At 38.4% G+C, this 24,786-nt stretch overlaps 1 protein-coding gene across 1 annotated transcript in view; it reads right to left on the reverse strand.

Annotated features, from left to right (window-relative positions):
- Positions 1 to 3,879: 3,879 nt before the first annotated feature.
- CPXM2 (carboxypeptidase X, M14 family member 2) overlaps positions 3,880 to 24,786 on the reverse strand; it is a 75,221-nt gene continuing 54,314 nt past the window's right edge. Inside the window, exons 7-13 of the mRNA XM_083844479.1 lie at positions 21,567 to 21,690; positions 19,990 to 20,186; positions 18,956 to 19,135; positions 17,776 to 18,073; positions 14,246 to 14,385; positions 13,201 to 13,300; positions 3,880 to 7,675 (exon numbers count right to left, since the gene is read on the reverse strand). Of these exons, the coding sequence (XP_083700605.1) occupies positions 7,422 to 7,675; positions 13,201 to 13,300; positions 14,246 to 14,385; positions 17,776 to 18,073; positions 18,956 to 19,135; positions 19,990 to 20,186; positions 21,567 to 21,690 (1,293 nt within the window). The 3' untranslated portion in view covers positions 3,880 to 7,421. The remainder of the gene's footprint in view (positions 7,676 to 13,200; positions 13,301 to 14,245; positions 14,386 to 17,775; positions 18,074 to 18,955; positions 19,136 to 19,989; positions 20,187 to 21,566; positions 21,691 to 24,786) is intronic.

The raw sequence follows: 24,786 nt of genomic DNA on the forward strand, positions 1-24,786 counted from the left end.
AGATGAGAGTCTGTGAAGTTCTATTGATTTATACTTTGTGCAGATCTTGTCCACAGTATGTCTTTTCAACCAGTATTTTCAGAAGCGGGGAAAGGTTGCACTTCTTCATTGTCCCTGGAGTTTGTGCCAGTAAGCTACCAAACAAGTGGCCAGATGAAACTCCATTATTTTCAAGTGCTTATTACATTTGATTTTCAGTCCAACAGCAAATCATCCAGCAGTCAAAGAATTAATAATACATTTGAAGAGTGTGATAAGCTGAAAAGTACTCTCTGGAGACTCATACTGCTTTAAGAATGATAGATTTCTTCCGAAGCCAAGATGGAAATTCACTGATTAATTTTACAAACACTTTCATTAGTGAGAAACTGATTTTCTTATGTTGGATTTTCTCCAAATCATGTATGTATGTTCTGCACATCACCTAATGCTGAAGGTGGCATAGCTATTGACAATACAGTGCCATCAGTATTTGAATTTAGAGTGGCTCAGACTCATTAAACTGGTCCCTGGTGACCTTTTTAGGGCAGGAGTGCTACAAACCATGCAATGAAACATAACTGCAAAAAGTCAATAAAACCATGTGCCAAATATCTCTCAAGAATACCTCAAGTTATAACATTTAAGCAACATAGTTTAGGATTTTAAAGTGGCATAGAAATAGAGGCAACAAATGATAGCAGAATATTTAGAATTAAACTAAATAAGTAGATTTAACAGTTTACACATAGTTTCTGGTGCAGCTGTTGACTTGATTGTCTTGGTCCTTCAATGCAACCATAGGGGGGCTGAAATGTTGCCGGAAAGCATTATGTTATTAGAGCAACTCTAGATGTGATTCATTACCAAAAGTAGAAGAATAAACTTTTGCATTTGTGAAGATACAGGGTAGATTATAGACACAGAGCCTGTTTTCCCATTCACTTCCCCCTCCTTTCCACATTATACTATAAATCTCTCAGTTTTGTTTCTGAAGATCTGATCCAACCCTGAAGCCACCAGGAGCTGATCAGTGAGCTGGCTTAGAGCTATAGCATGCTTCTGGAAGACAACCAAAGTAATAACTAATGACTCAATTTGCCTTCAAATTAGAAGTCTCAGAAAACAGTAATAAGTAGGAATGTAGGAATGTGATTTTAAAGCCCTTACATTAAAAAAAATAAAAAAAAAATATCACAACAAACCACAAACAAAACACCTGAAGCCATGTAATCAGATTCAGGTCCTTGTGGTAAGAAATAGATCTCAAATTTAAATCCCTCTGGTCTATTCAAGTGAGATTATGCTGTCATTGATCCTTATTAACCTAGGTATTGAATTTCTGTCACATCTAAAACATGAAAAGTAATTCCATTTTTCATGCCTTACTTGCTGACAATAAGGTTGGCTGAATTTTGTTAGATCTTTAAATGATGGTTTACCCTGAATGCTCTTTTCTGTTGCTCTTGGGAGAGTACTGAGTTAATAAGAATGACTGTGGTGTTGACATAAGTGGTGTATTGAATTCTAGACAGCAGCTGCTGCAAATTAAGTGAGAGTTAATGATTAGAATAATTAAAATATCAGGTGGTTGATGTAACTAAATATGATAATAGGTGGGAATTGTTGTTAACATTTTTCTCTAAACAACACCAGTATTTCAGAATACACCAAAGAGATTTGGAATGTAAATTAATTCGTTTTGGTATTAATATTGATAAATATTATTCAAAAATGCAGAGAAAAAATTTTGCTTGTTTATTTTGCTTGCAGAAAATAGTTTTTTTTTTCTTTTTTTTTTTTTTCTCATTCTCATGGAACAGCCCATTCTTTATATATATTTTTAAATTGATGTTATCACAAGCCTAGCTGGGATCCTACTGTCTGGGCATTTAGCAAGCTGCCATGCTTGAAACTACATGCTGGCTCACTCCATTTATGTATTTCTTTAGATCTGGATATGTTCTCTTCCGTATACCTTTTTCTGGCCTTGAAATTCACTCTGTGAACATTGAAGCTTTATCCTATGAGACACCATCTTTCAGATGCTATCAGCCTCAGTCTACATGGAACGTCACAGTTCCTCAGTGCAGAGCAAAGGGCAGGATGATTTGTTATTTAACCCACTGGAGACAAGTGATCATTTTGGTACAGAACTCAACTTTAAATACATCTATATTTTTTTCATAAAGTCTTACAGAAGTTATAAAACTCTGAATGAGCCTGGCTGATGAGGAGAGGTAAGTGCTTGAAAGGTCTCTGCAGACGAGTTTAGTAGGGAGAGTCAAGCCAAGAGGCCTGAGCAGAAAACCGCAGGGGATATTATTTAATCCAGCCTGTACAAACCACCAGACACAAAGGAGGTGAAGGTGGGTGTATAACCTCTTAGAGCCTGGCTCTCTGTATCTGATTATTAAAGGTGTTAGTATGAATGAAAAGGCAGATAGCATGGAAAAACACAGATATAAAGCACCTTTATATTCATTACCTGAGTTTTTGGTTTTTTTTCCCCCCACAGGCTTTCCAAAATCTTGTTCTTGGCATTTATTTTATTTTTTTTATTGATGTGTTATTTTCAGCTAGTAGTGAGTTAAAATGGTGTACCAAAAATTATCCAATAAACACAGTCCCTCTGAAATTTATTAAAGGCACAAACCCGTCCTTTTGCTGCCTAATGAGCAAGGAGCATATAATGAATGGAAGAACACTGTTTAAAATATTCAATATAGAGAAATAATCCAAATCTCCATTTAAAAAATAAAAAATAAAAAGGTCACTTGCCAGGGTAAGAAGACAGAGGAGCTACCTGTCTTGTAAATTGTCCTGCACACCTGAATGTGGAGTTGGTGGATTTTTAAATCTTACCTAGACTTAATCTGGCAATATACACTGCACAATGATGACTACATCAGTGGAAGTTGGCAGACAATAGTTATTTACTGACTTACTGTTCCAGGCACAAGATTGCATTCACCATGATGGCTTCATTGACCATAAATTTTGCTGCTCAAAAATCTTATTAAAGTGTCACAGTGAAATACAAAAATGTCATCTCAAGCTAAATGACCTTTAAAAAGAAATTAAAGATTAGTAAGCACATCAGACTATGTATAAATGTGATTTAAGCTGGGAAAAATGAGGAAATACTAGAATAAAGATCTTAAACATCTACAAGTTAATCACCTGAAGCTTAAATACATTCATAGCCTTTTATTAAAGACTGGTTCGCCTATTATACCTATTTATGGAGAGGACTGAAAAAAGTGCTTGCCACTGTGGTAGCACAGATAAGCACAGGCAAAAGCGGTACTAAAATTACCCATGAAATCAACTGTAAAAAAGCACTGCCCCTCTCTCCATGTGTGCAACTACAGTAAGAAAGAGTAGTTGCTTATCCTGTGGTGTTCCCATGCCAGCCTAGCAGCATACCACAGCAGAAAGTGACATTGCCCCAATCTATACCATTGGCATAGGCTTGTACACTTCCTCACGCCAGGCTGGTGGCTGCAACCTGGCTGAACTCACATGGGTACACTACAAAGTTAAATGGTGAAGAGGGACTTCTGCCTCCAAACTTGGATATTTTACATACCAATGTTAAAGGTTAACTAATTAAAGGTGTTGGTGTGACACCACTTGTACCTCATTTCAAGTTAACCCATCTTTCTTCAGGTGTTTCTCAAAAAAGTCCAGCACCCACTATAGAATGATGAGAGGCAAGTAAATCTGGTTGTATAACTGTCACTGATAGTTAAATCCACGCTTTGGGAAGATATCTTAAATTCGTTGAAAATAATGAGCTGAATTTGTAGGGAAAAAAACTCCACAACTATACATGGGTAAAGGAAGGGAAAGTATTTGGTAAGAGAAGTTGAAAATACACAACAGACTTAAAACATCCAATGAAACACTGTATTTCTTCATCAGCGTAGTCAATAACTTCATCTGCATTCAGTTTTATCAGTGTGTGTTACCCACACTGAGTTCAATGTCACAATACTCAGATAATCCTACCAGACTTCTGGTGCCAGCAGATTAAATTTGAGTTAGAGATTACCAAGATCCAGTACACTCATACTAACATGTGTAAGTAAATATTGTTTTAGTAGATACAGAAGTATTGGCTTCAGCATTCCCAAGCCGATTTGCAGATACTAAGATATGTCTTCCAGAGGTTAGCATACTTGTAGGAACTAAAATTGACGAGAAAAACTGAGAGGTGGTTATAGAAATTATGGTAATTAAACAGATAAAAAGATGAATAACTAGATGGCATGACATGAGGACTCAAGGAGAAGCCAGCTCACGCTGTATTTTGTGACTGTCAGCGCTCTGCATAGGAGCAGACGACTGATGGCTGGTATTATCAAAGAGAGTGGAATACATTCTGTTACAACCTTTTATTTGTTCAACCTTTACTGTGTGGGTGAGATTGTGGAGCTGAATTTCTTATTACTTGAAATAATTACATTTTTTTCCCTTTATAACAGGAATGATCAAAGCTTGGCAAAATCCTCATATATGTAACTGTTAAAATGAAACTGTAATTATAAAAGGAGCGTACGTATCCTTAAGATTTATTTCCTTTCTTTTCTTTAGGGTTGCAAATTTTTCTACAACAATAAAATGAAAGGAGATAAAAAGCACAGAATTTAGAATAAAATACTATTTTAAAGACGGGGAAAAAGTAAATAACCAGAAAATACTGGCATCTGAATTTATTGGTTTGTGGCATGGATATACATGGAGATTAAATAGCAGTACCATGTATTTAAAAAGAAAGAAAGAACATTTTAACTCCCAAGTGCATTACTATAGTAGCAAATAGGGCACACTTCATCTTGGTATTATTGCTTTCAGGGCAGGCATAAGCATCTTATCTCAGCATGAGATATTCACATATCTGAAGTTACTAGTAAAATTCCTTTGAACTTGCGCGTTCAGTTTAAAGGTGCTGAACAATCACAAAATAATTGCAGTGATGACTATACTTGATGTCTATTAGGCCATTTATTTAGTAATGCCTGCACCAAAACAGAGTAAGGTCACCTGCATTAGTCATAGTTCTGCTACACTCAAGTACATGCAAGCACTAGTCACTGCCAGCAGTGAACACCAGGGCCACTGTCTTCAGCTTTTACGTTAGTGACGTCTGCAGCGATCAGAATCCATTTAATTTTAGCTAACAGACATCAAATGCCTTCCCATGAAATCCACTTCTCACTACTGAATAAAAAATGTCTTGTTTGTTGAGATAACCTCATACCTGGGAACAGAGCATAGGGACGGTTAGGTTTGTAAAGCAAATCTCAGAACAGCCTGAAAAGTTATTACAAGGTAGAAAGAACTGACCTGCCAGGACTGACCATCCAGCTAGTGGTTTCCACCTTCAATCTGAATATCAGTGAATTACATTTGCCTCCTCTTTTCCCTGTTTGTGTCTTTGTGCAAACAACCCCCCAGCAAAATGATTGGGACTTCACAGGATTCAAGAAAGAAGCTACCTAAGGAACTTCATCAGTTCATAACAAAAAAATCAGGCATGCTGGCAAATTAGCAGGAAAATTTTTATGCTGTCACTACTCAAAAAAAAAAAAACCAAAAAAAAAAACTGTTTCTCATCATTACCTGAAAATAGAATGATATCATTTGTCCTTTCTCAGATGCTAAAAAAAAAACTTCTTGACAACTTTGCTGTTAAGTTTGTAGCTCAAAATAAAAATATGGAACACAGAATGTTGTAAAGGTGGTAAATAGAGTGAAAAAAGTAAAATACAATTCAAAATGCTAATGTGATGATTGGATTATTTGTTTACCTCTATTATTTAATTTAAATGATGCTGACTGGGAGCTAGAGTTCGATAATTTCAGTTATAGAAAATTGTGTGCACCCTGTTATTTTCTTTATGCCTTTGCTGTCAAATACATTGCTGTAATTTAATGGAATTTGCAGAACAAACATAGGCTGGAATTGTCTATGAAATGTAATAATAGGACTATTTATTATGCAAGGGTTCATGATTATATTATTCATTCTGAAATCTTTTGCCTTTTGTGTTTACAAGATTCTTTGCTGACAAGAAAAAAGATTTAGTACAGATGGCAAGTAATATTTTTATAGTAAGTTTTCTATTTAGTTTATTTTTCCTGTTTTGAATGATAGCTGGGTGAATGTCTTTTCCAAGAATCATATCAAGATAGGCAAGAACTGTAATAGCAATTAAAAAGTTTTAAACAAACTCTATTTGGAAGTGTACATTGCAGCCTCACTACCATGCATATTAAAAATGTTTGTTTATCCACAGACTTTTGACTGGCTAAAAAGGTACAGCTGGCCCTTCTTTTGGGATAACTAAGGTCATGACATTGAAGCTAACAGAACAAAGTTGATTTTCACCAGCTGATGGTTTGATGAGTGTTTATTTAGTTCATTCTTTCCTAGATCTGATCTGCATCTTCACCAAACCTCGATCCTATCCTGCTGTACAACTTTGTTACTTAAAAGACAATAAAAAAGCACAAATCCAACTCTAAGAGTAGTGAGGCCAGAAAAGCAGCAGCTGTAATGGTAAGATGAGGAGACCATGTAGAGGAACATGAAATCTCTTGCCTGTTATGGAAGACAGAGACACAAGGCGTGCATGAGCACAAAAGGCACTTATAGGCAGGCCAGAATCAAGAAAAAAGATGCTGCCAGTGGATTTGTGAACTATATACATGCCCATGACCAAGCCTGCATCCATGACGAAAGCTTCATTTTGAGTCCTTCTCCTGGGTCAGAGGGGAGGTGCTATAACACATCGCTGCAGTGATCTTTATCAAGCAACCTTTTTGTTAGGTTTAGAAAACACACCCTTCTAAAGCAGAAGAGAAAACACTCTGGGCATTAAGTTCTGGAATCAGATTATGATGCTTGTCCGAAAGTCTCTTTCAGGGTAAGAGACTGAAATTTGACACATTTTAATGATGTTCAGCAGAAGCTGTGCCCTCTCAGCTTTCCTCCCATATGTGAATAAAACGTAAAGTGTCATAACTTTTTTTGAATTGCAAAAATATATCAATTTTATACTTTAGAAACACCATTTTTCATTTTTTTCATTCAAAACAACATTTCTCATTTACAAGTATCTCTCTTTTTTTTTTTCCTTTTCTATATTTAAAGAAAACAGTTTTACAAGGGATTAAATAATCCACAGGCAAAAAAAAATCACTTCAGTTTAACTCAAAACATCTTTTTACATTCTTCCCGCCTCTCCCCCACACACTGGGGCTTATTTCTCTTCAACTCAAACTGAATTTTGTTTCCAATTTTTCTCCAAAACGACAAACCCACATCCAGCTCCCCTAACAGAAAGGCCTCGCGCAGGAAAATGTGTATGAAGAGATGGGCTACATAACTCTCACTACTGCTACAGCTGGGCTGATGGAGGCAGAGCCGAGGCCTATCTCCGCTGCCGCCACTGCCGAGCCCGCTGCCGGAGCCGCCGCAGGGACAGGCTGACCGGCTGCTTCCCAAACTTCCTCATAATTTCCTTGATCCTCGCCAGGTTGGTTTTGGAGATGGTGAAGTCGCACTGGGTGGCTCCCATGTCGTAGCCCACCTCGCAGGTCTTGGTGGCGCCGGTGTAGCCCTCCGCTTTCACGCTGACCACGTACTCCCCTGGGTTGAGAAGCCGCCAGTAATCCCCATCAGCTCCTGTTTGAAAAAGGGATGGTTTTAGGACAAGGCTCCTTTCTTAAGCAGGGACCTACTTGCACCACACATGAGGTCCTGGCCAGACCACCTGTACACACATCGGTTAGTGCTGGGGCTATGTGAGAGTGTGTACCATATCGACTCTGAGATCTAAGCATCCCCTTCCATAAAATCTTACATTGAGCTTTATTATGCTAATTTTCCTACAAACTATAATTCATCAGGGTACTTCACCACTAGCTTACCTGTAAATGCATGAACAGAGTCACTGTAATCAACTAAATCACTTGTGCATAAAACATTGTATTTTAACACCTCATTGAATCAGGGCTTTCCTTTCAGTTCATCTTGGTTTACCCATATATACACTAGGATGGTTTTAGACTTTTTTTTAAATATTATTTTAACCAGAAAGTATACATCGCTGAGGACCAAAAAACAATGAAACATCAATATCTGAAATTAATTTTTCAGCCAATCCTGGGAAAACCCACTGTGGACTGAAAGTGCATATTCAAATATGCAATTATATATATCTAAATAGAAATGCAATATCTTGCATACAAAGAGTTTTTGTTCGTTTTTAGTACTAACATTTACTGACAGCCCTACTATCACTAGCCTTGGGTTGCTTGCAATGTAGTGTTGCAAAAACTAAAGACAATTTGTATGAAAATATTATATTTGGGAAAAAATCAGACTAGCTGGCTTCTGTTTGAAGAAAAATGATTTTAATTTAGGCCTTTGTAAAATAGAAAGTGTTTACAAGCAGCAAGCATTAGCAAAACAGCCATATCTACTATACCCTGATATTGCAGCCTTTGACTGCAAGCATGAAATTGTGTGCAAGCACACCTGATACTGTTAGTTCTTGCACACCACCTTGCTCAGGTGTTTCTTTCAGCCACTTCAGCCCTACTTGGTGATGGCCAAGGTCTAGATTTGCTCTTTCTCAAGACCTTAGGAGTGGCACTCTTAGAAAGGATCCTTTGAGGAACACTTTATTTAGTTCTTCTCCTTTATTGTTGGGTCCGTTGACACCCTAACCAAAAGACAAAACTGAAAATTGCCCAATTTGTTCCTAGGGGCTCATTTTTAGCTGTAAATGCCCTTCAGCATGTGCCCTGGGCGTGCCTGGCCAGTGCTCACTGCCATGCTGCATTGGACCTTGCTGCAGCCCAGTAAAAGGAAGCACAATTTGGTTCCCACTGACGTTTGTTTCCATGGCCATGTCTCTATGGATGTTGCTACATGGCTAGTGAATGCTGCATGCCCCCGACTCGTGGCTGTGAATTCTTCCCTGCTCAGATGTTGGCTTTAGCCCCTGGGATTCAAAGCTGACCCATAATTTTTTGACACATTTAGCAGGCAGTTCATCACAACCCTGCACAAGGCCAAGAAAAAATCTGCAAGTTCACACGCCACAAGGAAACCATTACACATTCGGATATTAAGCTGTTAAGCACGATGTGTTTTACCTCCTTTTCATTCACAAGTAACTAGACATTAGTGCCTCTGTCAGCTGTCATCACCCAGAATTTAATACCAGACTAAAAGGGTAGGGTTGTTTTTGTTTCATTTTTTTGAAAATTAGGTTAAATGATGCAGAAGGTAAAAAATAAATAAATACAAATCAGAGCAGATGGCAAGAGAAACAATTAAAAATACAGATACTTTTATCAAATACTAAGACTACTAAAATAACAGTCTCCAATGGGAGAAGGCTGAATAAAGGCTATGTCCATATCCAATAGCTGGGTCTGGAATGAAATTTTCATGTCCATTCAGGTAAAATAAAAATGCAGCAAAAATATATATATATTAGAAATTAAATGTGTCAGACAACTCCAGAAACACTCTAGTTAAGAGGGGTACTCTTTGAGCCTGATAGGATCGATCAACCTTTTACAACTAAATGACTTTAACTAAATGTTATGAATTTAAATACATTATTAAAATTATCCTAATACTCTGTTATCTACAGAGGTCCCCAGGAAAACTAGTCATGGTGATGCATGCCCAATGCATACAATAACTAAAACTTAACTTTTCTCTACTGAACAGGCAGTCAGCAAGAAGAAAAAAATGGAGAATTATAACATTAGAAATATGCTTAGCTGAGACTAATGTTATTAAATATTAACTAAATGCTACTTCAAAATCTTTCAGTTTGGTTACATAATGTATGCTGAAAGCATATCAAGTTTACCAAAATATTCATAAATCTTTCTCTGAACACTGTGAAATTAAATTAATTATGCTTAATTGCAAAAATCATACAGAAATGTGCATCTGTCTTTGAATTCTGGTAAAGACTCCAGTACAGAAATGCTTCACTAGAAGGGAACTGTACATTTCTTGATCAAGACACTAGATACTCCAGGTTTAGCATTGTCTTAATTGTTTACTGCAAGCAGTCAGAGGCTGCCACAGGTTGGGTGGCTTCTCTTTCTGTGGGTGCATGCATGCGTACACACAGGCAGTGATGGGAGGTGTCACAAGAGAGACCCCCAGGCAATGGTGCTTTTGGAAGGTGGTCTTTTCTGTAATGACATTTGGCTTGCTTGTTTCTCTCCTGGTAGTATATACAAACAGTTAAAACACTAGAAATTCCACCTTCCAGTTACTTTTCATTGCAGCAATTATTGGAGCTGCCCAGTGGGTGCGGGAGGCCCAGTGGGTGCGGGAGGAGAGGCTCTGTACTATCACGAAAAGGTGCCACTGAGTTAATTTCTGTATCGAGAGGCTCTTTCCCTATCCTTGTACTTCCACCTGAGTGATCCAAACCTGAAATGCTGGCACAATTTTGAAAATGACAGAATATGCTCGTCTGCTTCCTACTCTGGTAACAGGGCACATTTGATCTACCCATCCAAAAAATAAATAAATTAAAAATGAGCTAAAGCACTGCAAAAACAAGCAGGTGATAGAAAACAAAATATAACCCTTTTCCAGGTACTTGGAAAAATACCACTGGAGTATGATCTGATACACCCAGAGGCCATAGTAAATCAGAAGCATTTTACAAATTCCTTTCCCTTTGTAATGGAAAGTCCACTGACCTCTGCTAGTGGGATCAAGAAGGCATCCCAAATAATTGCCTGCACTTGCAATGTGGGGAAAAAAGAGTGTCCAGTACATTTGTCCATCCAATCAAAGAACTCTTTTCTGAAGGTTATCTCATAGAGCATAGTCCACATCTAACTGTAACACCATGCAATCAGAGTGAAGCAATAATTGCATCTACATCAAAAGAAAATGGAATAATCTTCCATAAAGCTTACTCTCTAAATCAATAATTTCAATTAGCCTGTTAATATTATCAGTTTAGTGCCACCCGTATCCTTTTTCAATAAGATATATTGTACTTCCAAGAGAAAATAAAGGACTTTTTGTGCACTCTTTTTTTTTTTTGTCCACAGAAAAGAGCGGAGAAATTTTCTCAAACAAATAAATATTATTAAGATACCTTTACACACAATTTTGTCTGCTGTACAGGGTAGCCAACCACATCAGTGTATCAAAGAAAAAGCAGGTACCTTACAGCCTAGATCACTTTAAACAACATTTAAATGAATAAAGATAGTGGCCACAATTCTTCTTCCATTTGGATTAATTTTTCATTTAAAACGTATAAATGAAAGACAAATGCTGACAATTTGCCTTCTTTCTCTAAAGTTGTCATTTTAGCTTTTATTCTGCACCATAAATTCTGCAGTTTCAAGACCAACATATACATTGTTATCTGTGTAATATAAAAGAAGATAGAACTCCCTCTTTCCAATCTATAAAGTGATTCACAAACAGTGTCAAATTCAGTACTTCTCCTTAAGTAAACAAACAAAAATAATGAAACGATTACTTTTGCTTGTACCAAGAATTTCAGATTGACATTAGCCACAGAAGCTCAGCTCTACACCTCATCCAAACAGCTGTAAGCTTCCCAAGAGTTGCAAGCTGGGTTCTGGAACCTTGCACATTTATTACCATGCTACCAGGACTCATTTCCGTATTCTTGTCCATTGTTTTTAAACAGTTGATTTTTATTTAGTGTAACAATCCAGTATGCAGAGAGCTGGAGATTAATTTCCTCTTGCATTTGTTTGGTCTCAGGCAGAGTAATATGTTAATTCCATTACCAGAGCAATGCAACTTACCGTTTATGGCAGTTTTCCAAGATAGGGAAGACCAACTGATTACTTTCATTCCCACTATCATTTCCCACTGGTCCCATTTTGAAATATTTAAGGAAGAGTCATTATTGCCTAATTAAGTATCTGCCATCCAGTGTTTTCTTTAACAACAGGGACATGGTAGCACTGAAGTAAAATTAATTCTAAACTAAGTTAGATATTCCAAGATTTATTATCTGCTCAGATAAAACATTGAAGAGTTGGAAGTCTCTTATCTAACACTCGGTGATGCTCTATAACCTGGAATCAGCCAACATATCAATGTGGCATCCTGTACCTCAGCGGCAAGCAATCAGACAGACTCTTGCTAACAACAGGTCTTGCTTGGCCATCTCCTTTCTCATGCTCCTCTCCCTGCTCCATACCCTCTGTGGTTTCTCTAACGACAGAGCTCACAAGCACAGTGATGACCATTTCATAAATGACTGTATAGGACCTACACAAACACAGCAGCCAATGGACACTATCCAGCCCCCAACCTGCCAACAACAGTTTTCGGGTATTACCATTAATCCTGTAGTTGCTGGTATCTATTTAAAGCAGTACTTTATTTAGAACCATGACTCCTTGCCAGGCCATTAAATAGGCCTGGAGTTTACTCTGAATATAAACATCTGTGTCTGGGTATAGACCAAGGCTGTACAAACAAGGCAACTATCCATTTGTCCATTTATTTTTTTTTTTAAATACATATAGAACAGTGATTCTCTGGGCTGCAATCCACCCATTCAAGTCCTTGTTTCAGCTGGGCCCCATCAGGTTATCTTTTATGACACTTTGCAGAAGGCTCTGCAGCATGTGAAACTCCCCTTCCTGTAGCAGCTGTTCCTCCTCTGGACACAGCTCTGGATCACATCTCCAACACATTCCCACAACATAACAGCCAGAGAAGCACTCTGTGCAACGAGCTACTACTACAGCCTTGTTTAGCTGTGCTGCAATTACTCTGGGTTAGAGCTACGTTACCTTTTCATGAGAAAAGGAAGAATGACTTCTCTTTTAACACAGCCTTACTCAGGCTATAGATTTTGGGCAGATACAAGGATATTTGCTCAATACTTCAAAAAAAGGTAGGAAGAAGAGGAACAAGTCCAAAAGGAAAGCCATAGTTCTGTTCTCGTCTATGCAGCTACGCCATGGAGAGAAAGAGCTCCCCAAATACCATCCCTTCTGCAATGCACTCCTTGGATTACATCTCTGCTGGTTTTACTCAGAAAAGACTTTAAGTTGTAATGAAGTTCTGTGTTTTTTGTTTTTTTTTTAACCATAAAATCGTTCATTTCTACTGACTTTCTATTTTAAATCTATTTTTACTTTTATTATTATTATTACCTGTGCGAATATCATGGTTAACACCTTCTACTGAAATAATGGCATTTGGGATTCCCCTTCCATGTACATCTTTCACTATGCCTTTGATGCCCCGATGGACCTAATAGGAGAAATAAATAAATGAATATTACACAGCAATGAGCAGTACCATCATTAGGAAGATGCAGCAAATCATTAATTCCTCATGTGAATTAGGTGCATCCTATTCTTGTTTTGGGGCTCATGCTTGTGAATCAATTTACAAATTCTTTTGGGATCCTAGAAACATCAAATTCAAGAAACAGATAAAAAAGCAGATAAAAAAGCAAAGGGTTTTTAGGTGCTCTTTCCTGGCAAGCTCTGCACACTTGCCAAATTTTAACGAGCTTTGTTATTTTGTCCTCTGAAATTAAGACAGTCTGTCTGAAATTATATGCCAGTGTTGCTTACAGTTCGGCTTTCTTTCATAAATATCAATAATCATGCATTTTCTATCATTTGAAGTGTTAGTGAAACCTTACTTTGAAAAAGCCTATGAAGTTGAAGGGAAGATGTTATCCCAGTGAAACTGCAGGGGCTGTATGGCACAGACTTCACGTTATAGGGGCCATTTCTGTTTTTCACATAAGCATAGTTACAACTGAAATATTTGCACAATGCAGACAGCTTCTCCTTCATGGGAATACAATGTGAGTGTGAAGCCTAAAAACTACATTTGACTTCCTAAAGCCACCTAGCAGCTTGTGTAGAAACTTCTGCCAGAGCAGGACAATAATTACAGCCGTGTGAGAAATACATCAGAAACCCCAGACTGCTTTGAAAACCTCATTGACAGCATTAGTACAGCATGAGGGGCAAGGGCTGGGAGATGCTGAAGGCAGCAGCAGGACGCTCAGCTCCTGCTTTGCATCGCAGCAGCAGCACTGCTCCGCTGGGCCTCAGCCCCAACAAGGCTCAGCACAAATGGTCACAGCAACCTCAGGGAAAGCCAGAGCTGCTCCTTCAACTCTCTTTCAGTCGGAAAGGAGTCATCAAGTTACTCAGGAGTTCTTCTTCTATCAAATACCTGCTCCATAAAAACGATCAGGGATTCCCGGTTGTTCTCCCATTCTTCAGGCAACTCACTCTCATGGGGATACTTGTCACAGCCCACGTAGATGGACAGCTCAAAGCAGTTTGTGTGCAGATAGCTGAAGTCATTTATGCCTGTCAGAAAGGGATAAAAAAGAAACAAAAAAAATTTTTTTTTTTAATCTATTAATCAGATCTGGTGATTTTATGCAAAGTAAACAACTTTTTCAAGCACAAACTGAGATTTTATCTAGCAGGCTTAGTCTGCAGATCTGGCAAGGAAAATCTTTTTTTCAGGAATGCCTTGTCTAATGTAACAAAGCACCAGAGTAACGGCAGAGTAAAGACAGCATCTCCTCTATATGCTTAAAACAGAGGACACGAGACCACAGTGTGACAGCTGGGGTCATTGGTCCACCCCCGCACTGCATCCCCAATTCCTTTGATGCAGAGAGCTGTGCCCTTCTGCCATCATAAAACTTAAAGGAATCAGATATTTAGCAGAAAACAGAATAAAATAAGATGTAAACTAATTCCAGATAAGGTTTCTAAGATACTGGTGAAGATTGGAGCACACCAGAAAGATGTTAGGAAAGTAGGTCTCTCCCTACAGTAAGAAGCTTGCATTTAATAATAAAAGATTATTCAAACAAATGTTTATTAATGACATTAGGTGTTGTTCTTTACAACACCAAAGATCAGCAGGAAATGCATTCATCAAGCGGTTTTGAGTGGAAAGAGTTAAAAAAAGAAGATAAAAAATCCTGTCCTGTCCAATTACCACAGAGCAGTAGCCAAGTATTTAACGAGCCCTCAGTGCCTTCTGGGTGCAGAGCAGGAGGATTATGTAATACAGATGTTACACTTTTCACATTTGTTGATGGAAAAAGCCTAAATATCAGACAGTGGCATATGCTACTCTGCATAACTGTGCTTCCCTTCCATTTGAGGAACAGTCACGGTTATTTTCCCCTCACATACTATATCGCACCCTGATTAGTCTATTGCGAGATGTTTTGCAACACACAGTAATTGATCAGTTTTAATACATTTATTTTAGAAAATGGCTTAATGTTGCCAAGAGCAATTTTCCATGTAGTGTCTGAACAGGCAAATCCAGCCTCAAAACCACTGGAAATAAAATATTCATATGTTCTGTGTCTTTGTGTAGTTCATCCACTGCAGAAGTATTATAATGTCAAATTGCTGAAAAACTTGCATTCATTGCCGCCCAGAATACGTGCAGGAAATGGTATGGCTGGCTTTCAAAGGCACTGGGAGATGTGTGATATCTGTGGTGTACCAACTACTCTAGGGACTCTCTGGTGCTGAAAAGGAATCGGAAAAATCCCTTACAAATTTTTCCCATGGCATGAGCAGCGAAAGGTTTATGTGCATGGCCACTGCAAGGCCACGCAACACAGTGGGTGAGGAGAGAGAGGAAAGGCAGCTTCAAGGTCAGCAAAAGCACAGTGCAGCCCATTGCCAACAATATTCAGGTGTGTCACCTTGACATCAGACGTTAAGCAAGCAGCTCTTTGGAGAAGAAACTGTTATGCATTGAACTGAAGGGTAAATAAACAGAAAGTTGAGTGACCTACATAACTACATATATACAGTCATGGAAAAACAGAGGAAATGGAATGAAAAAGGTCCATGAGAAATTTGTGTACAAATCTGGGATCATATTTGAATAACCCTTTACATTGCAAGGTACTGTTGATTAACTGTCTGCTGTAAAATTTGTGTATATATATGTGTGCATGTGTAGGTATACGTGTAAACATTTATATATGTGCCATACAAATCATTCTCTTCCATTTCTCTACGTAGAGAAGAGGTCTAAAACCATCCTTCAGGTTGAAGGGTGAGCTTGCATGGAAACATTGTGTGAGGTTTAGTCCAAGGTGTAAAGAACAAAGGTAAAAGCAATATCCAAGCATTTTTCTCAAAGACAGTCTTGGAAGTCTTATTATAATGGCATAAAGCAGGATGTACAATATAATGAGAAACATCCTAACTCAATAAAATAGAACAGATGAACCAAATCCAATATGCAATTGTTACTAAGAAATCAAGATACTACACACCATCTATATTGCACACCATTACCTAATGTAACTTAATGCAATATCTGTCAGTGACATGGCCAGTGCCATCTTTTCTGTATCGATTCATAATTATGTTTCTGTAGCACTTTGGAAAATTAAGCTCATAAATTAGATAATTAAGCAGTCAAGTTGGCATTAAGAATTTGGAGGGTTTTTTTTGTTGTTCTTTTTAGAATTTGCAGAAATGCATAGAAATGTATCATTGGACACTGGCCTTATGATCCGAGCAGTTCAATCTTTCTTCCCCCCAAATTCACCCAGCACTTTTTAACCTCCTGAAAAAATATTTGAAAAGTTAATTCTTGGCTCTAGTCCTCAATGGCTGGCCAGCATTAACTGTATGCAGGCCAATGTAAAAGATGTGTCCAAAACTGAGAAATGTTTGTGCAGTGAAACTACCTGCGAGTTACAAACGAGCCAGCTCCAACAAAAATGTGTCTGCACAGCTGCTTTCTTGCATCTGTTTGCCATTAGGGCTGCAGTGGCTCCTATTGCTATTCAAGTGGTGGCAGGTACACTGCTTGCTTCTTAATTTCACAGAAAATGTTGTCACTTAGAAGCAGTTTTTGAGTAGAACTGTGATGATTCAGCAGAGTGCCTGTTCAGAGTCTGCTTGAGTGTACACCCATAGAGATAACCGTACCTGTCGGGGATAATAATGTGCCTTTAATTGGGCTTCCCTGGAAATTGATGCTCTGTCTGCATTACAGGACACAGCTTCCCCTTTGCACTCTTTGACAGGGGGACAGGCTTGGGCACACAGCAAATGAGGCAGTCTGTAATTTATTCTGGCAGCAAAAATGCCTGTGGAGCCCAGTCAAAGTTCAAGCACAAGTGGTCCAGGTCTTTTAAAAATAGGAGGGGTGCAAACAAGCAGTAGCTTTCTGTGGTATGTCTTTACAACTCAAATGAATGTCAATGGGGGCTGGCCTGCAAATGAATGCAGTTAGCAGAGGCTGAAATCACGGTTTTCCTGTCTGAGGGTTACCAAGGGGGCCCAGGCCCCTCTGGGAGTCTCTGCCTCGGTTCTGGCACTGGCTACCTCTGCTCTTTGGCAGCAGCTTTCTGATGACACCTCCTGAGAGGGCAAAAGGTTGACAGGTTCCCCCTGCTAAAGGGTTTGGGCTGCATTGTTGTTCCCCCAGCTAACCATATTGAATGTATGGAATCCATATATTAACATATTGCACATGCACTTCTGGAAACCTGAGCAGTAAATGTAATGGCTATTGGGTATTAGTGATGGTCTCTGTCAATCCGCTGATACCTCATGACAGGCTTTCAGATGAGAAAATATTCCTCTTGGAGCACATTTCACCCACCTTTACCTCTGCTACGTATAGCGGACAATGATGGAATTATCACGTTCAGCACGGTAATGCCACAAGGGATAGCAGTTTCCACAGACACCTACTTCCAGCTACGGTATGCCATGACGCTCCATTAACTGTGCCGTCCTCCTTCTGGAAGTCCTCTGTGTGACACGCTCTCCTCCTCGCATCTGTCATCAGTCGGTGCGTGGAGGCGTAGGAGTACGCAAGCCAGCGAAAGACGTGGTCGTCTGGGGTGGGTGTGTAGTCCTGGGTTTTCCACAGGGACCGCACCATGTCGTAGGGGTACGCCACCACCAGCTCTCCTCCCTGCAGATTGCCACCCAGCACAAAAGGAATTTTTTCCATCCATGCAATTATTGCTCGCGTCTCAACGGCCACCTGAGAGAAAGAGCTTTGTTTCAGCCTGTGAGTTTTGATAATCTTCTTTGAAAGGTAGACGGGGAATTGCTTAACATGGAGTGAGTAGCCAGCACAAGACATGTGGCCAACAAGAAAAGCTTCTGTTAATTGTGGTGCCTGCCAGATTCATCTTCAATTCCAGTGACAATCTACAAAAACTAAAACAACCTTAATATTTGTAATTTGCACAGAAGGAACGATCTAGAGCAGCTACCCGGAAAGATGTCAGACCATGACACTGTGCCCACTGGCATCAGCTGAAACAAGTGTGCAAAACGAGGGATTTTAAGCATGGAAATAATTCTAAAGCCCTTAGAACTGTCACAGTTAAGTGCCTTCCTACAAAACAGGGGAAGCTCAGACACTATAAATAGTTGTTTAAAATGCCATGCAAAAATAAGTTAAATTTAAACATGGCTAGCATAAGCCACTGTGGTGCTTTTGCATTATGTTATTTTAAACAACAACAAGAAAAAAAAAGGGAGAAAACTTCATAGTGACTAAGAGCTCATCCATGCAGCAAAGACAGGGAGCAGTCTGGTTCACAGAGCTGGGCCCTGTTGTGCGTTTCCCTTTCTTTACTGCTTCAGCCTCAAATTTGGCTGTCAAGTCCCCCAGGCTCTCAAAACAGCCCAGGGAAAAGATGATGCTCCAGGAAGCCCTTCCCTTCCCAAGCAGCCTCTGCATGGGACCTAATCATGCTTTTGAGGTGCAATTTTATTTTCACTGACTATCAAGAAAGCCTAGAGCAGGTATGCAACCTCACCTACAAGCTGCTCATGTCTTGAGAAGCATAAAGCTCAGTCTTTCAGCCTGCCCTGGGCTTTGTATTCCCCTCTCTCCAGAGCGAGCGTTACTTACAGTGGCATTTTCAGACAGGTACCAGTCAGGAATGGGAATGTGATGGTTTGGAACTTTTCTTTTGCTCTTCTTCTGATCTTCAGACTCCCAAAGCAAAGAGTTTAAATCAGGGAAATTATTGTTGATGTCAATGCCATCCTGAGTCCATCGTCCTAAAGACCAGCCCCCTAATTCTGAACCCTTAGGGAAAAAAAAAAAAAAAGGTCATTCAGAACATGACAACCTGTGGTCCCCCAGAAAAGAGTTTGGGGATGCAGCAAACGTAATTCCATACAGAGAAATAGAAAGACAAATTCGTTCTTTAACTGATTTTTTCTTTTTCCTATTTCATGTGAAACCTTGAATGAGATAAAGCAGAAGCCAGGAAAAAATAAAAAATTATCAGGGATTAGACAAAATATTCTGTTTTGCTTTAAAGGTTTCTACTGAAGACTACTTTTCCCGAGTTGCACTAGAGATAACATATCCCTTCATGGCTGTGAGTGCAGCTTTTGTATTCTGGTCTGCAGCTATAGACTGCCCTGGAAGATTTTCCAGTGCATTTGAATAGAGCCCCTGAATTTTTTCCTTCTGCTGTCTGTCTTCTTCCAGACTGAATTATTACAACGCCTGACACACTGTGCACTTCTTAAAGGTGTACTATTAATTTTCAGCTGCAGAGAAACACAAATTTTCATAGGCTTAAGTTTGGTTTCCCATGAGAAACAGGCTGCATGAATTTTGTTTTCCATAATGGTGTTCCACTGATCTGTACACCTCAGAAATCTGTACACCTCAGCATGGTTTGTTCTGCCAGTCTTAGTGCCCCTCCTTTCCATATACTTCCTCATACTAGCCAACATCACATAAAAAAATTGTTTCATGCTTTTTCCCCAGGTAAGATGTTCCAGTGGTTTATTTTTGCTTGCATGATTTTGGTTTTATCTTTTAAGCTTATTTCTTCTGATTGCTTGTAAAATTTGATCCCTGGAACAAATAAGAATAAATTGCTTGTTTCATTAACCTAACTGAACTAAATAATTCCTCCATATTACCGCTTTGTATGCCTTGTCATATCCATCCGGGTTGACTGAGGGAAGAAGGTGAATTCTTGTATCCTCAATGAGGTGGACAATGCGTGGGTTCCCAGCAAGGTATTCCTGACACATGAACTGCATCAACAAAAGGATCAGCTCACGCCCAAGCACTTCGTTCCCATGAGCTCCTGCAATGTACCGAAATTCTGGTTCACCTGTCAAACACATAGGACAGAAGTGTAGTCAGAACAGCAAATCAAGGATCTACTTAAAACTCATTGATGTCAATCAGCAATTTTTCACTTAAGACAGGTTAGAGAAATGCCTTAACTGAACAAATGATAGGTGAAAATATATAAGAAAAAAATAATTACTTTCTGTACACTTTCTACAACAGGCTCATCAGTATCAGTAATGTCTAAAAGTCACTGTGTAAAAATCTCAACATCCATTTTCCACTAAAAACTAATTTTTAATTACCTGCAGAAAGCTGAAATTGCGAATGTAGATCTTAGACATTCTGATAGTGTAAAAATAACATGAAAAATACCTTGCTGGTAATTCATTTGGACAGATATTAAGGCTCTGAAAAGATAATCAGCCAGTAACATTATCTGATTGATCTCTGACTTCACACACTCCTTTTCCTTCACTAATCACAAAACAGGTTCACATGTATTTCTCAAGATTATACATTATATATTCTACAATACTTGCACTCAACTACAAAATGTCAGAAATTATTAGGAAAAGTACTAGCTATTCAAAAAAGCATAATTCAATTGTCCTTTGTAAGAATAATACTTGAAAACACCAAATACAACAGATCCAAAATGGACAACCTATGACTTGTGCCTGGGTCTACCCTCCCAGCTGCCTGGCCCAAGATGCAGTCTCTATCTCTACCCTCAGTAGCAGGGGGTGAGAGATTGAGGGACTAAGATCAGCCCCAAGTCTACTGACAGATGTCGTATGCTCAGCTCCGTACCCTACAGCAGAGAAGAGAGATGTCTTAGGAGCACGTTGCAGCACTCTTCCTCACATGGGGTGGGCACCTACTGAGGTATTCACAGGTATGGTAGAGCACAGTCACCTTTATACCAACAGCTGACCTAAACAGATCACAATGAGTTCTTTATTCATCTCCACAGAATGACTGAAGACTGAATGACTTTCTGTTCTGAAGGACTATATTACCGTAGGAAATTATACCCCACTACTCACCGGTGAAAGAACACTGAAAAATCTCACCTGTCTTTGCTTGCAATGCAAACGCTCCCATATAAAAAGGCAAACTCCCATTCAAAACTAAATAAATCCCTAGCACTAAAATTCACTGTTTTTTTTTTAATTGTAAAGAATAAAAGTCATTATCATTAAAGAATTTGATCCCACATTCAAAATGCTTTCTATTTGTGCTCTACCTCCTCTTCCCAATTTAGAAATTCAGCACTGAAGTTCCTCCCACGTACATTTGAAGTCATTGCTGCCATGAATATAATTCCATCAGGGATAATTACTGCAGATACAGAGAATGAGGAGGAAAAAAAAAACCCTGACACCCTTCAACAGATTTAGTTTTACTAAATCCTAACCAACTTCGTGTTCTCCTGGGTTGTCAGAAATCTCAACAGCATACAGCTTTAGTCCTTGGTGGCTTTTTCCAATATTGTAAATTCTTGTGATATTCGGGCACATTTTATTCACCGTTTTCATCAACTGCCAAAAAAATGACATAGAGTTAGACAATGCATCATCAATAAATTGACTATTAATTATTTTATTCCAAATTGCTTTTTATCAGAAACTCTTCATTTTCTATTTTATTTCTTAGTTGTAAAAGCTTCATGTTTAATTTACAAATTATGGCTTTGCTATCACACAAGACAATGTTTGTTCAGCTGGAACAAATTGAATACTGTCTGCTGAAACAGCAGAGTGTAGATGGGGTTCCAGATCTTTCTTACGCATTTCCAATATTATCACATAATTAACTAAAATGGGTAAGTCTAACAGGAGTAATAATAAAACAAAACAAAAATTCTCCTACATTACTACTATACTATCAAGAGGTAATAAAACACATGTTCTCAAAACGTTACATGCTGGGGGCTGATTAGACACCCCAACACTTCTTCCTACATGCTCTGTGATCAATACAGCTAAATGACTCAAGATGACCCAGTGTGTTAATGGCATGGCAATGTGTATACATCACAGGTTCCCACAGACACACCGCTCAGTAAAGATTTCTCTCCCCTTCACCCTACATGGTGTTGACTTCATTCAAAATAAAGAATATCATCCATTTAAACAGCACTGTCCCAAAGAATTCTCATTACACCTTCCACCACCGAGACAGAAATCAAGCCCACCCCTGTATTACAATATGAAATTTCATAGGTGTAAAATCATTACTGTAGGCAGTGTTGTTGTGGCCAAAATAGCAAGATAGGTGTTATCTGAATGTCTCCTGTAAACACAGCACAGTATACTCCAGGAAAAACTGTTATATCAGATTCCCCTGAATTGATATACCAGGTTTGAGCAAAAAATAATGGCAATACCAACAACCAGTCTGAAGGCATACCTATAGACAAAATCTATTCATCGTTTCTACAGATATTGCATGACATAATCAAAACATAATCAAATAGCCATACTGCTTAATAAAGTGCTTAAGGAAGGTCATGGTAAGTGGTGTAGTTATGTTTAAATCAATGGAGGTACACAGATGTCATCCAGATAAGGATAACTGCTGTCTAAATCATCCCACAAACAAACAAAACCAATTTTCACTGTGACATTTCAAGTGAACATTAAAATTCACAAACAAGACTGAAAAGATGTGTTCTTACTAAGAAGTTATTGCAAGTAGCTTTAAATGACAAAATTTATCGGTTTTGATTTTTTTTTTAATGGAAGGGATTAAAGAAAGAAATAAGGACTTTACCGTAAATTGGAACCCTAGGCACTATTAATTAGACAACGTTTCCGCAAACAAGGGTGAATATATTATTGAAGAAGGATTGCAGGAGGATAAAAAACCTCTGCTCAGTGTTAATATAGAGACAATACTGGATGATAACAAAGCAGATGATTTAAAAAATACATTAATTAGATGTGTCCAATTCCCATGCCACCATTTAGCAAATCAAACTGGAAACACAATTCACATTGGAAAGAACATCATTAAAATTCCTCTCATAAAAGACTTCACTTCTATTTATAATCATGCAAAGAGACCAAAGAGATTTTCAGGTTTGTTCATCTTGTACGTTAGTTTTATACATATGAGAAACAATTTCTTTTGTAAACTTAAGCTCAGCACTCATCTGAAAAACGTACCCAGATATTGTTATCATCATTAATGTGCTGATATTACGAGTACCCGGCTATTTCCATGGATTTATTATTATTATTATTTGTTAATGTTTTGGGTGTCTGTAAATGGGTATACCTTCATTTGCTGTTCCAGCTAACACACATATAAGAATCAGAGGAAATTATTTTACATTTTCTAGCACAATGTTTAACAAGTCAAAACCCATTTTTTTGACAGACCACTTTAAATCTCCATGGTCAAGAGCTGCTGCACCTGAACCTGCTCACAATGAACCAAAAATACTATCAATGGATATGGAGCCATGGAGCTCTTAATAGGGTCTCACAGACCACCATTAATCTAAATGCTACTGTGTGTGAATTATTAGTAGTCATCCTGACAATAGGATGAAAAGGATCATTGTTGGACAAGATACCATCTTTTTCTCCACAGAGATAAATATATATATATATGTATTTTTTTTTTTAAACTTTGCCAATGAGTACAAATATTGAATTTAAAACTAGGTCTATTCTATAAGGCTAAAATCCTCTTCCTCTAACGTGTAAATAATGTAACTGTCTCAGCTCCGCACACACCCATTCCTCTCCTTACTCTTGAGACTGCAGGAAGCTTCCCTCCGGCTGATGCATTCCTGCATCCATGCAGCTCTCCAAGTTTGAAATAGGGAAGTTAAGCTTGTCCTTGCAGAGACCTCTGTGAAATCATTCCACAGTGCAGAAGCTTTTCTTATGTGCCTGGCACTACATAGGCATAGGATATCCACGGCATCGATTAAGGAAAGTGGTTAAGAATATGTTAAATTTCATTCCTAGCAAGAAAAATGCCTAGAACCAAGTTCAAAACACGTTATAATCAGTGAAAATATTTGTATTGGCCTCAGTAAACTCCTAACCATCTGTTTAATTTCAAACATGTGACTAATTTCCTAAGTTGAATGAAGAACTTTCCTGAATCAGGGCCTATGCAGTGGGCTTTATGTCAGCCCTTTTGTTGACAGTGCAGATATGGTAAGGTAGCTACGTGCTTATATACAAATACAAAATGGGAAACGAACATATTTTGTATTTGCTTTTCTCGTGCCCATTTCCTACAAGCAGCACAATAGGTCACCTAAAATGTCAGTGTTTTCACATATACAAACTGTCAAAGACAACTGAAGATAATAGTCCATCAGGGCTTTACTAACAACCAGCAGGATTGTAAAACATTTCCAGAGTTATGCTCACTGGTAGCTCTTATCGGACAGCTCCTGTTTGTTTGTCATTACCTATTATTTATCCTATTAGCACTTTGGAAAGACTGCAAGCATTCTTTGAAGCAGCCCTGCAAAACTGATGTCTGAAGGTCCAATCATTTAGTTTTGAATAAAAGATTTATTGATTGTAGGTCTGAGTGCTATCTAAACTTAGAGGAGGCAAAATGGCTCTCCTATCAATGACTTTCAGTTTAGGGCTATTCTTTATCCT

The sequence above is a fragment of the Anser anser genome (genome assembly GCF_964211835.1).
Source record: "Anser anser genome assembly, chromosome: 7".
NCBI lineage: Eukaryota > Metazoa > Chordata > Aves > Anseriformes > Anatidae > Anser > Anser anser.